The 16,861-nt window shown below is 38.4% G+C and overlaps 1 protein-coding gene across 2 annotated transcripts in view; it reads right to left on the bottom strand.

Annotated features, from left to right (window-relative positions):
• SRPK1 (SRSF protein kinase 1) overlaps window positions 1–16,861 on the bottom strand; it is an 81,518-nt gene that overhangs the window by 11,397 nt on the left and 53,260 nt on the right. The window contains exons 7-13 of one of the 2 annotated variants that reach the window (XM_032409944.1): window positions 13,962–14,068; window positions 12,952–13,117; window positions 11,442–11,467; window positions 10,807–11,020; window positions 10,010–10,429; window positions 9,513–9,613; window positions 1,876–1,983 (exon numbers count right to left, since the gene is read on the bottom strand). In XM_032409944.1, the coding sequence (XP_032265835.1) occupies window positions 1,876–1,983; window positions 9,513–9,613; window positions 10,010–10,429; window positions 10,807–11,020; window positions 11,442–11,467; window positions 12,952–13,117; window positions 13,962–14,068 (1,142 nt within the window). The remainder of the gene's footprint in view (window positions 1–1,875; window positions 1,984–9,512; window positions 9,614–10,009; window positions 10,430–10,806; window positions 11,021–11,441; window positions 11,468–12,951; window positions 13,118–13,961; window positions 14,069–16,861) is intronic. The other variant, XM_032409945.1, reaches the window with a different exon arrangement.

Below are 16,861 nucleotides of genomic sequence, written 5' to 3'. Positions count from 1 at the left end.
TTACAAGGTCATGCCATATTAACACGGTTTTAACTCTATTACCTCTGGAAGACAAAGTTTTTTAGGAATGTGGGTCTCAAGAAATCTATGACCTAAAAAAGGCTGGGGTTTCTAATTTGTAGTTTCTCAAGTTTTCCCCCAAGTTGACTGTGAAAAATGTTAACTGAAATGACAGTTTAATAGGTTTCTGGTTTAGTTTACTCACTTGATGGTCCACCAAAATTTATTAAGTACTGCTATATAATAAAGAATTTGTTTGGTCTTTGTTCCTGTTTCCTGAGAGGAAGACTCTAAAAGCCTCGCATTTCCAAGTGATGATGTCTTTTGTCATTCACGTTGGACCCCTACCGCCTTATCATTACACCGATGAGGTGACTCATGGTGGGCTCCCTAGAGAGTTTTAAGAGGGCTGGATATGCCTCTAATTGGACAAGACCCAACTGTGTGAGGATTGGGGCTTTGAGCCAGTGTTATCCTAACCTCCAGGGAAGGAGAGGGGGCTGGAGACTGAGCTCAACCACACGAGCAACAATTCATTCAATCATACCTAAGTGATGAAACCTCAATTAAAAATTGGCACCTGAAGCCCATGTGAACTTCCCTGGCTGGTGGTACATACTGATGTGCTGGGAAAGTGACATGTCCTAAGGACACAGAAGCTTCACCTTTGTGACCCTCTTAGGCCTCACCCTACGCATGTTTTCATTTGACTGGTTCTGATATGTAGGAATTAAAAAGCTAGTTAAAAACATCTGGCATTCTGTGGCACCTGGGTGGCTCAGTCAGTTAAGTGTCCAACTCTTTGATTTATGACAAAACTGCAATAGCAGTTTAACACTTTCCCAAGTTCTGTGAGTCATTCTAGTAAGTTACTGAATCTGAAAGGATGATGGAACCCCCCTTGTAGCCAGGTGGTCAGAAATGCAGGTGGCCTGTGGACTCCAGAGCTTGCAGCTGGTGTCTGAAGGGAGGGGGCTCCTGGGAAACTATGCCCTTAACCTGTGAAGTCTGCCAAAACTCTGGGTAGTTAGCATTAGAATTGCCCTGTAAGCACCCCTCAGATTGTGCCAGGCCCTGACCCAGACACTTAGCTATAGTTCACAGACATGGTTCCTGTCAGCATGGCACTTACAACCTAGTGGGAGAGAAACAAGTAAAGAAACACACAATTACAAATTGAAGAGTACACTCCATTTCAGGAAACAATATAACACATTCCAACAAAGGCTACTTGTGGGAAATCGTTCAATATCAACTAAATCTGACTACTTGAGTACTTGTTTGACAGGGACAAAGCAGCAATTTAAGACTCTTTCACATCTTTTGAGGTGCAAAGATGCCTGAGGAACTGTCAAACTATACAGAATGAAGTAGTTTCCAGGGGTTTTCCTAATCTGAAAACAGATCAGAGCTGAAAGGGCAAGGGTACTGGTAATCTCCACATCAAAAGTGGCATCACCTTAGAGCAGTTATTTTAATCCCCTCCACTGAAGCCCGTACTAAGAAACATTTGGTGCCTTCAACCAATAGCAATTTGGCACAACAAAATGGAATGCCAGATGTTTTTGTTTTTGAGACAGAGAAAGAATTCAAGCAGGCTCCATGCCCAGAATGGAGCCCAACCCGGGGGCTCGATCTCACGACGCTGAGATCATGACCTGAGCCGAAATCAAAGAGTTGGACACTTAACCGACTAAGCCACCCAGGTGCCACAGAATGCCAGATGTTTTTAACTAGCTTTTATATTCCTACCTCTCCAGACATAAGATTTAGAGTGCCAGTGGTACATCACAAAAAAATTTCTTTTCCTGTTTGTAAATTTGCTGGTCTACTGAAATTAGCGAACAGTGAAGGTCAAGGGGGAAAAAACATTACCATGCATGCTGTGCTCCAAATGTCAGCAGGGGTATTATAGCCAGATCCTATCAGAACTTCCAAGGAGCGATACTGCCTTGTTTGAATATCTTCAGTGAAATGTTTGTGCTGAGTAAATGGAGAAGGAAACAGTATTTTAAAAATCACTTATTCTAAAAAGTAACAAATCATGAAAAAAAAGATTAAAATAAGTCTCTTAAGTTTGCCTCAAACCAGTCTTCATTTAGCTAGTTTCCTAAAAGTATCAGTTTGATGCTATTAGCTCCAAACAGTACTTTGCTTTAATATGCTGTCTACTCCAAATTATTTTTGCAAACATATAAATTTAACCTTAATATAGATACACGGATTAGGGAATAACAATCACTTTTTAAGAAATGGAAAACTATTACCCCAAGCAAAAATTAAGCTGGTCATTTGTCTATAGTTATTAAGTGCGTCAACAAATAAATGACACCAATTTACGTTCAATTCAAACTTTCCTTGTTATGTGCTCATTATGAAGAAATAAAAGATTAGGCTTCAAGTTTCAAGAAACTTAAAAGCACCATCTATAAAGAATTCTTGGCCCCATTCTCCTCCATCCCCCTCACTCCTCCAAAAAACTCAAACATGATTCTTGGCGAAACAGAGACCATGTTAAGTACCATGGGAATGCAATCAGCAAAACAATCGGAATCTCTTGAACACAAAAACTGTATGGGAAGAAAACGGAAAACTATAATAAAAGCAATTTAAGAGACATAGTACCCGATTTTGCATTCATGGATTTTATTTGGATCCTGTTTCAAACAAACAAAAGAATATTTACAAGGTAACTGGTAAAATAGACTGAATACTTGATACCGGAGAATTGCCAACTTTTTAGGTATAGCAACAGTGTCATGGTTACCTGAGAGAATCATCTTTTAGAAAGCCATATTTGGGAATGAAAATAAGATACTTGGGATATAGTTCAAGATAATCTGGAGTGGGTGGCAGAGTGGGGGGTATAGATGAAAACAGACTGGCAATGAGTTGATAATAACTGGGTGGCGCTAGTATAATGACACAGGGTTTCAGGGTTCTATTTTCTCTACTTGGGTATAGGTTTGAAGTTGGCCATAATAAAAAATATTGCAGAAAAAAGCTTAGAATGAGTCATGGACACAAAACAAAATCCAGATAATATTAAGAAACGTATAACAAAAAAGTGTGGAGGATGATTCTCTAATCCTACTGGAATTCAAAAACAAGGACGATCATCTGTTTCTGTTTGTTTTTAAAGTTTTATTTAAGTGATCTCTATACCCAAGGTGGGGCTTAAACTCATGACCCCAAGATCAAGAGTCGCATCTTCCTCCAACTGAGCAGCCAGGCGCCCCAAGGAAGAACATTTGTGAAGAGGAGATATTAGGCAGAGAAAGCTTCAGGTAGAAAACCAGTGTTGACCAGAGCTCCAAAGAGACAAAGACTGATCAAAAAGCACCACTTTTGTACTCCTGGTAGAGAGAGCATCACCAACAAAGGCCAGAAGACATCTGCTAAAGCCACATACAGCTAGTTGCTAGGATAGAGTCTGGATTTCATTCGGCACCACTCCATGTTAATGCACAGAAGTGTATGCTGTAGGAAGAATGACAAGACATCTGAGAACATCATTCCAGTCATTTTCTGGTTGGTGGCCAGGAATGAAAATCTGAACACTGACTGCGGAAATAGGAGAGGGAAGAGTAAACTCAAGGAGAGCCAAGAAAGAATAAGCAGAATTTAAAAATTCAATGGCTATATGTGGGAGATGGTAGGAACAGCCAAAAGGAACTCCGTGGCAGAGGCCTAATGGGTTAGCTGTTTGCTGACAAAAACAGAGAGTGAGAGACTTAGGGAAGTGGATTTACAGGAAAACAATGGGCTCGGATATTTAGTTTGAAGTGAAAATATACTGCAGGGGATTCTGATACTGTAACACATATACAACATTCAGGTGTATGCGTCATTCAAAATGCATTTCTATATCCATATGTATTTGGTCTTTATCCACTCTTCTTGGCTACAACTCCCTAAACCCCTGGAATCCTGGAATTTCTGGAGCAGTAAGAGCAAATGAGGGAGTATATTTGTATATATGGTCTCTTGTCCTCGGTTCCTGAAAATCGTTCAGAGCTGTAAAGGTAAAACTTAGGGTGTCTTATTATTCATAAGCCCCTTTCTACCACAACCGAGTTTATGTTAATGAGCTGACTCTGAAAAGCACCTAAGGATGGGGGCTGGTTGCTATAGGAACTAACCATGAACAGAGGGTGGGACTGAAAATTCCTACTCCCTGATTTCTGGGGAGGGGAGGGGTGAGGGACTAGAGATTGAATAATCACTAATGGTCAGTCAGTTAATCAATCATGCCTATGTAATGAAGCCTCCATAAAAACGCAAAAGGAGGGGGTTTGGGAAGCTTCCACACTGGGGAACCAGAATGCTTCCACATGCCACTGGACAGGCCCTTGCAAGCTCCATGAGGACAAGCTCCTTTGAGACCTCACCCTATGTATCTCTTTCTCTGGCTATTGATTTGTACCCTTTAATATCCTTTGTAATAAATCAGCAATGTAGTGATTAAACGGGCTTTTCCGAGCTTTGTTAGCCATTCTAGCAAATCAATCAGACCCAAGGAAAGGGGTGTGGAATCTGATTTATAGCCAGTTGGTCAGAAGTACAGGTGATAATCTGGACATGTGATTGGCATCCTGAATTGGAGGGGGTTGTTGGAACCTCCAATTTATAGCTGGTTGGTCAAAAGCAAAGGTAACTTGGGCTTGCAACTGGCATCTGAAGTGGAGGGAGGTCTTGTGGGACTGAGCCCTTTATCTGTGGAATCTTATTTTTCTCCAGGTAGATAATGTCAGAATTGAGTTGAATTCTCAGACTAGTGTCCAAGAATTGCTTGGTGTGGGAAAGCCTTCACACACACACACACACACACACAACTGGATCCAGGCATCCTTTTCAGTGATACATTTAGAAAAATGGATATGCTGTTCAAGGGAGTTGTCTTTACTCCTTGTGCCTCACTACTGCCTTAAAAAGATGCTGTAAATGATGAGGTCAAGAATCAGCAAAAGTAAAGAAGGTGGATCAGATACAAACACACATCCTAAAAGTAAAGAAGGTGGATCAGATACAAACACACACTCACTCCTAAAACTCCACCTTAGTAAGAATTCAGTGTTAATTTTTAAAGCATAAACTGACACAGAATGACAAAGAAGTTAGAGCAATAAAATTTACAAGTTGAAAAACAGATCACTGGTAAACATCTTAGTGGATCCAGGAAAACTGAATACGCCACTGGTGAAAGCTGAGAAGCGCTGGGATGTAAACCATAGTACTCCTTGCCTCAGGGCTTGGGGTTTGGCAGTGTCGGCTATCACTGCCAAGTGAGGGTGGGATTTAACCCAGAAACACTGCTTTAAACATCTTTTAAAGATGGCATGCCTGGGTGGCTCAATCAGTTAAGCATCTGATTTGGTTTCGAGTCAGGTCACGATCTCACAACCCTGAGATCAAGCCCCAGGTCAGCGGGGAGTCTGCTTGTCCCTCTCCCCCCCGCCTTGTGCTCTCTAGCGTGCTCTCTAAAGTAAATAAATAAAATCTTAAAACAACTAAATAACATTTTACAACAACAACATCTTTTAAAGAAACAGGGCTCCAGAACACAGGGCATGATGCAATCTAACAGCTTGGGTCTCTGAAGGATGCGCCACATAATTGAGGGGAGAGTACCATTTTGAAAACAGGGAAGTTAAGTGACTATGTAACTGCATGTTGAACCCTGTTTTCCTGCAGAAAGAAGGCAACTGACATCACATAGGAAGAAAAAATGTCAAAAATGAGATAGTAAATTATAGCCTCTGAGAGATAATCAGAGAACCAAAGAACTCTTGAAAAGTAAAAATGTAGTAAGAGAAATGAGAAAAAATAAAGCTTATAATAACTAGTCAAGAAATAGCCCAGAAAATAAAGCAAAAAGAAAATGACAGAAAATAGGAGACAGGTAAGATAATACCTGCACAGGAGGTCTAACATTTGAATAATGAGATTTCAGAGCTAGAGGACAGAAAGAAAATAAAACAAAAAACCAACCAACCAACCAAACAAACAACAAAGAAAAAGTCAAAACCAAAGAACTAGAGTTTCAAAATTAAAAGTGCACACCAGGGGTGCCTGGCTGGTTCAGATGCAAGAGCTTGACTCTCGATCTTGGGGTTGTGAGTTCAAGCCACATGTTGGGTGTAGAGATTGCTTAAATAAATAAATAAACTTAAAAAAAAAGTGCACACCAAGTCCTTAATCTAATGGATAAAAACAGACTCAAGTGAGGCATAGCACTGTGAAATAATGATCCTAGAGACTTTCAGAGGGGAAAAGGCTGCATACAAGGGATCAAGAATCAGAATGGCACTGGTCTTTAGCAGCAACAAGTCAGGGAACTAGAAGATAATAGAGCAATGACAAACATTCTGAAGGAAAATTGTTTTCAACCTAAAACTTTGCATGCAGCCAACTGAGTGTGAAAGTAGGACAGAGACATTAGCAGACATGCAAGGTGCCCCCCTCCCAGTCTCACACACCCCTTCTTAGGAAGCCACTACAAGTTGTATATACTTCAAAACAAAAAACAAAACAAAACAAAAACCACAAACAAAGAAAACAATCATTTTACAGTAAACCAAGAAAGAAGATCAAAGAGACAGAAAGTAGGGGATATAAAGCGAGAGTAAACATAATCTCCAGGATGATGGTGAAAGGAAATCTGAACGGCGGTGACGCCGCAGGCCTCCGGGGCGATCCAACAGGCGAACACAGGTTAGAAGACTCCAGGTTCCAGATAGAGCTCTTCGGGAAGAAGTTGAAAGAGTACTCAAGGTAGCTGTATGCATTAAAGTATACGTATTTATACCACTGGGTGAAAGCGTGGGATTGAATTAATTAATAAATAGTACAAAGATGACTAAGCAAATGAAACACAGTGTTAGGCAGAAACAGAAAAAGAATCAGTACAATTTATGCTCAAGATAGCACTGGGTCCCAATAATGCAAACACGGAATGATTAAGTAGCCAAAATCATATTAAATTGGGAACATGGGGGATGGATGCAGTGATGGTACGTAAATCCTGTAGTAAAATGCCTAAAATTGGAAAAAAAAAAATTGGGAGCAGTATAGCCAAGTTATTTATTAGCAATATGATCGTAAATACTGATGTGTGGGGAGTAAAAAAATTGGCAAAGGGAGGGGACAGATTTTTGAATCGACATAAATTATATACATGCATAACTGAAAAGAATATAATACTTTAAAAAATCAAGCAATCTGAAAATCATATACAATTTTATTACTGAATGCCAGATGCTGTTCTGCTGCGGAGATCAGTAAGATGTGACATTTAGTCCTGACTAGGACCCAGCAGGACAAGACACTGATGTCTAGTTCACACTGTGTCCTCGTACCAAGGTCAGAGCATGTGCCTATGTTGGCTGAAGGAGTGAATGAATGAAAACAAAGTAAAGTCATTTTAGCATAGGGCACATTTTTTAAAAAGAGAAGAGAGGCCCCTGGGTGGCTCGGTTGGTTAGGCGTCTGCCTTCGGCTCAGGTCATGATCCCAGTGTCCTGGGATCGAGCCCCGCATCAGGCTCTGTGCTCAGCAGGGAGCCTGCTTCTCCCTCTCCCACTGCCTGCCTGTCTGCCTACTTGTGCTCTCTCTCCCTCTGTCAAATAAATAAATAAAATCTTAAAAAATAAATAAATAAATAAAATAAAAAGAGACATGCGGACAAAAACAGAGTAATTGTGGTAGTAAAAGTGACATGAAAAATTGTAGCAGAATAAAGAAAAGTGTGCCAACTGGGTAAGAAAATAATGGAGGAAGGTGTTCTAAACACAAAGGCCCAGAAGCTTGAAGCATTTGATGTTTGTACCATGTGATATCTGTGACAGAGCCAATGAGTTTCTCACAATTCATTTACTTAAATATTTATTGAGCACCTCCTAGGTACCGGGTTCTAAGTACTGTAGGTACAGCCGTGAACAAAAAAATTTGTTGTGATGGGACATACATTTAGGGATAGTAAGCAAACAACTATACAGTATCAGACTGTGATAAGTGCTATGGAGAAAAAAAAATTGAGGGGGGGAGAGGAAGAAAGAGACAATACATGAATGCATATAATAAAGGTGCATGGGTTTGGAGAGTGGTGGTTTGCTAATTATGTTAGGTGTTCAGGGGAAGATCTCCCTGATGACAGCTGAATAGGAACTTGAAGAAAATGAGTGAGTTGTACACATTATCTTGGGAAGAGAATTCCAGGCAGAAGGAGGACACTATTTGCTTGGTGGTGTGTGGGACATGGTAAAGACTTTGGCATTCATTTTGAGGGAAGTCACTGCGACTCACACTTAAAAGGATCACTCTGATAGCTGTGTTGACAACAGTCTGTAGGGGGCATGGGCAGCTGAAGGGAGAGAGTTGAGTAGGCTACTGCAGTCATCCAGGTGAAGACTGGCTGGCCTAGACCAGACCATGGTACGGTAGAGTAATTCTAATTACTTGAAAAGTTTTACCCCATTCCTACCAGTCAGTGCTAAGCTCTGACTTCATTTTTTTTCCTAAAAGGTTATCACAATATCCTAGAAGTGAGATCCTTCTAGTATAAACCATTAGGTACAGGATGCCATACGGAATAGAGAATTTGAAGTATAAAAAGAAACGTAAAACCTATTAAAGTGGAGTTTCGATAACGCATAGTTTTTGCTTCAGCAATCTTCAACATTCCTGTTTACAAAGTATATGACTCCGAGTAGTGTCATTTATGTGCAAATCATTCTACTGTAGATTTTTGAGGTGTCCATTAAAAATAATGTCCTCCCCCAAATTCTTAGCTAGGTAAGCAACAGTATCAACAGGACACTATACATCAAAAATCCATTTTAAAAAAGAACCCAACTTTTGACTTAGGAATTCTATGTTTAGGTCATGTCCTAAGGACAACCATACAAAGATTCATGAGCAAAGATGCTCATCACAATAGGTCATGTCCTAAGGACAACCACACAAAGATTCATGAGCAAAGATGCTCATCACAAAGAGCTATCAAAAATGTGTAAAAACTAAGTACATTAGGGAATACTATATAACCAACTGAATTTGATAAAACTTTCTGGTTGACAAAGAAAAGTGTCCAAAATATGTTAAATGAGTTAAAAGTTTACAATTAATAAGTTAGATACCAATTTTGAAAATAACAGGGAAGTATGAACATAAGCATCATTGAGTATGAAAGTGAATTAGGATACAGATAAAACAAGATTGGCCAGGAGTTAACATTACTGAATCTGGGTGATAGGTACCTGGAGTGGGAGTGGGGGCTGTTTTATTATACCACTCTCTCTACTTTTCTAAGTATATTTGAACTTTTCTATAATAGAAGATTAAGAAAAAAGTGAAAAAATATTCAAAGAAAAAAGTGAAAAAATATTCAAAGATGTTAACTGGCAATCTAGGTATAGACCTGCAGATGATTTCTTCCTTAGCACAATTAAAGTTCAACTTTTCATTCATTCCTAGTCACTTCATAACACAGCACTAAGCTAAGTTTAACTTACCACCCAACAGGCATTTCCAAGATCAGCAATCTTCACTTGGAGCTTTTCTGCATTTTTTGGCTCAAGGGGATTAACAAGAAAATTTCCAGCAGTGGATTTTCCTATAGACAAAGGGTATCATTAATAAGACTGTTTAGTGAACACAGAAATACCTAAAGGTTAATAAAACTCTCTGAAGCAATATACCCAGGCCTCCGACTGGCAAACTTCATTAAATTTTGTAAGATAAGAGGGTACCAAAAAAAAAAAAAAAGAATACAGCAATACCTTCAGTTTACACAATAAAACCTACTTCTGCCTTCAGAGCAAGTGAAATGCTGTGCACCCACTACATGACCAATACAATTCAAAAAATTAGCTAAAAATTTACACATTGAAGGTAACTTGGAAACCTGCTATGAAGCTTTATTTATAAAAACAATGGTAGATTTAGACTAGAAATTCATGAATATGCTATTTAGGGAAGGAGTACTGGGGAAGTATGTCTGTTTAAGTACCTTTGTTGTCCAATGGTCCATTTTGTTCTTGCTCTTGCTCATCTTCACAGGGTATCTCTGCCCGAATGCTTTCTTGAAGTTGGCTGATGTCCTGCTCACTGAATGACTGGTCTACATTTGGTGAAGCCTGGCACATCATGGTATCTGACACCTCAGAGGTTATAGGTGTACAAGAGTCTGTTTCTTGAGATGTGCTGCTGTCTCCATTTTGGGAGCTTAGGAAACTAGGTTCCTGCTTCAAATTTTGGACATCACAGTCATTAGCATTATGTAGATCCTCTTTAAGCCTCAATGTTTCTTTATTATTGTTTTCAGTATAATTAACGATTTCAATTACTCCATTGCAATTAATTTCTGCTGCACCACCCTCTACACCACGTTCCATAAGTGTTTGATCCTGGTCAATGGTACTTGACTCTTCTAAGGAACAAACAGACAAAAAGGATGTATGTGTATGTGTATGAGTGAAAGAACAAAAAAATTTCTCCACAAGATTAAAAACGTTTTCTAGAACTTATACAGGGTGACATAAAAACATGATTGAACATCTAAGACCTATTTATGGAAGGATAAAGATCTTCTTATCCTTACTCAAGTGCAAAATGAAGTCTATGTTGCATTTCCATAGAAAAGTCAGAAATTACATTTGACTATTATCTGCCTGACATTTATGAAGGTTCTGTACTCTTACTGTATAAGGACACCCCCAGAGATGTGTTGTATGCATGAAACCACTATATTATAGAACAATGATAAATTAATGTTAAAGTAAATTTTTGTGTATGCTCTATTTATACCAAGTTTTTCTTGGGTCATTTTATTAGGTGGGTTCTCTTTCAAGGGTCTTTCAACAGGACTCTCTGATTCTTCTTGCTTGTTTGGTCTTTTTTGCCCAGGGCCCGACTCTTTCTCCATTTCCTCAATTTCCTGCATTCGCTTCTCTAGTAATTCTGCCTGGCGCTTCTGCTTCTTCTTCAATTTCTTCTTCTTATTCTTTGACATTTTGTCAGCCTGGGCGGAGATTACAAACAGATAAAGCCTTCAGGTGGCTAATCCATTACCCCCAGTTGGAGATAACTGTTAACTTTAATATTTCCTAATTAAATTTCACTCTTTTCCTAAGATAGCACTTAAGTTTCTCATTAACTTAAACAATGTGGATACTCTTATGAAACCAAATAGAAACAAACAATAAATTTTGGTCCTCTGAGCCTTCTGTGGGGCTGGTGTATTCTCAGACACACTCAAGTTTATAGAAGCCTCACCAATACAAACTTGTTAAAGATGCATGGGCATCTATAGGAGAAAATATAGAAGCGCAGGAATATTTTTTCTTTGGTTTTCAAACTCTACACAAACTGTGATCCCTAACAGAAGAATCCCTTGCCCATTGCCCACAGATCAGAATTAAACATAGAAACCTTATACTTACTGGTTTAGGCTGGGGCGCAGTACTGACTGAAAAGAAAAGAAAACCAAGTAAGAATCCTGGCATTCAGCAGCCATATAAGTTTATGTTATAGAGAAAACTACTGTTTTTAAAAGCAACTTTGGTAGAAGTACCATCTTTTAAAAAAGAATAATGCATATAAAAGTTGGCAAACATAAAATAAATTTAAATAAACTAAATTCTTCTCCAGATGAAATCCATATATGCAAGGAGCCAAGTCCCCATTTCTGGTTTCCACTATTAATGCTGCAAAAATCTCATTCCCATGTATGCTTAAAATAGAAAATGATAGGCAACAACCCCCCAAGAACCCCCATCTCTTAATTCTTCCCCTTGGCACTGGTCAGTTTTAAAAGGAGCATGGCATTAAGAGTTATACAGTAATTTGTATCATAGCATAGCACAGATTAGGCGGGAGGTAGAATCTTCCATAAAAAAATTTTTTTTAATTGTGGTAAAACCCACACAAGGTGAAATTTCCCTCTGAACCATTAAGTGTACAGTTCAACAGTGTTATTTATATTCACATTGTTGTGTAATATTTCTAGAATGTTTTCACTTTGGAAAAATGAAACTCTATGCCCATTAAACAACTTCTCATTTCCCCTGCTTCTTTAGTCTTCCTTTTTAAAGGAAGCCTATGATAACTGACATTTCAACTTGAGGATCAAGAAAGTCCCTCAAAAAAAAAAAAAGTTCCTCAAATATAATAAAACTACTAAAATTAAAATCTATACCCCAAATGGCAAAAAAAATCATCATAATCATAGCCATCATTTATGTACCACATAATACTATGTGGCAACCTATTAACTGCTTTAACATGGAACTAATCCCAAGAACTCCTGCACGAGGGAAAAGGAAGTCAAGGCACTTGCTCAAAAACACCTAGCCAATGATGCAGCCAGGATTCAAACCAGCTCTGTCCACTCCAGTGCTTAAACTCAAGTTCTTGATAGCAAAGTTATCTTGCCCCTGCACAGATCACACTGATCTATAAGCAAGCATGTATGTATGTATGATCATGGTAAGAGGTAAACACATCAAAGATGGCCATTGAATCACAAGAGAAAATATTTTAAAACAAGAACATAAATCAGCTTTTATAGTATACAAAATATCTGTACCCAGAAGACACAATTTCTAGACTTCTTTCTACAGGAGAGCAATACTGAAGATTAAAGTCTTGAAGCCTGAGACTATTTCTTACACATAAGTACTTACTGTATCTTATTGTTAAATGAGTGAGTATGCTTTACTTAACTGCCTGGTAATAGAATAAAAATAGGAACTTCTCAGGTTTTTTTGTTTTTTAAAGATTTATTTATTTGAGAGAGAGAGCAGGGAGCCCGATACAGGGCTTGATCCCAGGACCCTGAGATCATGACCTGAGCTGAAATCAAGAGTCGGACACTTAACCAACCGAGCCACCCAGGTGCCCTGGAACTTCTCTTAACTTCTAATGAGACCAAAGTCCTCAAAGAAAACATACCTGCAGATCCAGAAGGTGGAGGAGCTCCGGATCGCTGCCATTCTGTTGCTTCTGCAGCCAGTCTTCGGATATACTGCTCGTTCACTGACAACAAGATGTTTTCTGGTTTAATGTCAGTGTGGATGATACGGCACTTGGTGTGTAAATAATCCAGACCCTGTAACACCTGGATAGGAATAGAGCAGTAGATTTGCAAACACAGAATACAAGTCTTTCTGGAGAAGGAGAAAATCACAATATAACATTTTACAAAATAAAAATATAAAAACAATATGGTAGTTTTCAACAGAGAATAAAGCACTTTTGATAAGGCACAAAGAAACTTCCCCAGAAAGATTACTTGTAAACTATGAGCAAAGGCAAGAGTTTACCTATAATAAAAAGTTAAAAAGCTAATTGTATTTGGAGATATTTAATGAAGAACATAAAGGCCGAGAATAAAAGTCAATAAGCTCTTTAAATGTTGAAATATAGGTGATGAAAGAGATTTAGTATCTCTTAATTCAAATTTCCTTGTTGATAAAGAACTGGGTCTCTAGATTCCCAGTTTAGAGCTCTTTCCACTAAAACACATTATCCAAACAAGTTATTTGCCCTTTGAAGTATATTTTCCTGAGAGTAAACTTTACTGTATATTGAAAGCTATTTAGAATATTAGAAAATACCCTTGAATAATGTTCTATAAAGAGACAGTAGTAATTTGACATAGCAATTCTCTATTAATAATCAATATTTGTAACCAGAACTTCCAGATAAGGGCTCCAAATTTCCAACACCAGTCACTGAACACATCTTCCCCTCTAATGATTCTTACAGGAGATGAATCTGGGAAAAATGGTTATTGCTAAAACACTTAAAGACAGAATGAACACTAGGGACTGAATAAAACACCTAATTTTAGCAATTAAAAAAATCTCTAGTTAAAAAAAAAAATTCTATTTGATATAGGAAACCCCTGACATTTTAAGAATATAAAACAATCACCACAGAGAAAATATTAGGATACATACTTGCTGGATAATTTTTTTGACACAAGGCAGTGGAAGCCCTTGATAATTGGACTTAATGATCCACTTCAGCAGATGATGCCCCAAAACTTCAAACACCATGCAGATATCTAGGAGTTTGTTAAGGAAGGAAAAAGGAGGCACAAGAGAAGAGGCAAGATAAAATGTGTTCTACCCCAATGAAATTTACTGTATTATTCTTTCACTATAAAAAGTTATACAGTATGACTAAAAAAATAACTAGCTGTCAATATTCTGAATTCCAAAGGTTAAAGAATGCTTAAGTTACTGAAAACACCCAAGAAATGGAAAATTCGGGGGTGCCGGTTTACTGATAAAACTATGCATATTAAAACAGTAGTAAAAGAAAAGTGAAACCTGCACATTCAATTAGTGAAAGCACTAGCCTTAAGTTGTTGATTACTTTTCCCTGATGGAAAACTAATGCTCAGGGTAACAACTCCTACTCTCATGGTCTCAAAGCAAGAAAAAAATAACTTCTGCTTTAACTACAGGAGATAATGTACCAAAACTTAACCTAAAAAAATGTGAAGGCCAACATTTTTTAAAAATAGGAAAATGACTTGCTTTATGCTCTGTAGTTTACAAAACTAATCGTGATTCTAGTGCCACCGTGTGTTCTCTCTCTGTATCAACATCCCAATCACCATAAGCAGGAATAACTCTATGAGCCTACGAGTGTGCAGGGCACTGCTGGGATTTTAGTTGTATGTTGCTACCTTGCACCTCCAGAAATTACTACATAGGGGGAAAGTTGAGATATACATATGTAATAATGACCTAGTGCCCAGACTTTTCCTTTTTTTTTTTTTTTTTTTAAGATTTTATTTATTTGACAGAGAAAAACACAGTGAGAGAGGGAACAAAAGCAGGGGCAGTGGGAGAGGGAGAAGCAGGCTTCCCGCGGAGCAGGGAGCCTGATGCGGGGCTCGATCCCAGGACCCTGGGATCATGACCTGAGCCGAAGGAAGACACTTAACGACTGAGCCACCCAGGCGCCCCTAGACTTTTCCTTTAAATAAGATTCGCCACTAAAGGAAAACCTGGACTCCTTGAAGAAATGGCCAAATTCCAGATGAACCTAGAAACCGTGCTGTGTGAACAGTAATGGAACATGTCAAGAGGAACAGTTTGGAGAGGACGTTACTGGCCAAGTTGAAAACATTTTTAAAAATGAAGTTATGAATTAACTTATAAAAAATAAAAACTGAATGAGTCCAAACAGATACTTTAAAAAGTATGTGTGTGGATAGGAAAATCTTTTTAATTTTTTAAAGATTTTAATCTTAATTTAAGTAATCTCTACACCCAACATGGGGCTCAGAATCATGACCCTGAGACTGAGCCATCCAGGTGCCCCTGGAAATATCCTTTTTAAAGAAAAAGTCAAGTAATAGATATACAAAGAAAGACAGAAATAGAAAATCACCATTTTATACTTACTATAGTAATAATGGATTCAAGTAAGAATCAATGAACACCGTAACTACTGTGTTAGATTGTTGGGAATAAAATCACAATGTCACAGTATCACCCCAGACTGCTTACTAATTATGAAAGGAAAAAGGTACTTCTAAACACAGAAATCTGGAAGACTGTGCCTTAATCTAGTGATCCAACTTATTACCCACTAATGATAAAGCACATACTAATGTCAGGTACCCTCTGATGTAATACACTGAGAAGAATAGAACATCATCCATGTAGTATACTTGACAAAAATCATTATCCTGGATTTAATTTTCAGGAAACCATTAGACAAATCCAAATTAAGAGACAAAATATCTGCTCTGGATTCTTAAAAAAAAAAAAAAAGTCAATGCCATTAAAGGAAGGCCGTGTTCTAAATTAAAGAACATTAAAGGGACATACTACCTCAGGGAAACACAATCAAAATTTTAATAAGATAGCGTTTCAAATTCACTAGACTAAAATAAAAAGACTAACATGACCAAATGTAGGGGAGGATATGGAGCAATTAGAACTCTCATATTTGCTAATAGAAGTGTAAAATGGGGGGCGCCTGGGTGGCTCAGTCGTTAAGCGTCTGCCTTCGGCTCAGGTCATGATCCCAGGGTCCTGGGATCAAGCCCCGCATCGGGCTCCCTGCTCAGCAGGAGCCTGCTTCTCCCTCTCCCACTCCCCCTGCTTGTGTTCCCTCTCTAGCTGTCTCTCTGTCAAATAAATAAATAAAATCTTAAAAAAAAAAAAAAAGAAGTGTAAAATGGTACAACCACTTTGGAAAACTGGCTGGCAATTTCTCAAAGTTAAACATACCTAGGAACTTCTGCTTCTGTCAAGATGGAGTTAACAGGGCATGCATTTACCCTCGTGCTTAAAATGACAACAACAAAAGCAGACAAAATACATGAAACAACAGATTTATTGACCCTGACATCAGGCAATAAAGGCAGTGGTCCTTGAGAAAAGAGAAACAAATGAGCTGAATCCTATGATTGCCCCATGTTACTGCCTTGAGACTTTCCAGATTCCTTGTTTAAGAGGAGTTAAGAGTCTTGGGAGACCAAGGCAGCTACAGAAAAACAGAATTTTGGAGATCTGCAAAGGGATCCCCTCAAGAATTTAGCAGAGTACTAACCAACATAAGTATACAAGGAAACACAAGGAGGCAGGGGGAAAATATCATCTGAGGGGATTAGAGGGAATAGTGGCCAGCATTCCCAAAGGGCTCCAACAATGTCTGTTCTCATCAAAAAGGCTAGACAAATTCAAAGTCATAGTCGTGGACCAGAAATAAACCCATCATATAGTCAATTCGTTTATGACAAAGGAACCATAAATATACACTGGGGAAAGAACAAGTCTCTTCAATAAATGGTGCTGGGAAAGCTAGTCAGCCACATGCAAAAGAATGAAACTTG

Source organism: Phoca vitulina, unplaced genomic scaffold, assembly GCF_004348235.1.
Source record: "Phoca vitulina isolate PV1807 unplaced genomic scaffold, GSC_HSeal_1.0 scaffold11, whole genome shotgun sequence".
Taxonomy (NCBI): Eukaryota; Metazoa; Chordata; class Mammalia; order Carnivora; family Phocidae; genus Phoca; species Phoca vitulina.
This window is presented reverse-complemented; position numbering and strand designations above follow the sequence as displayed.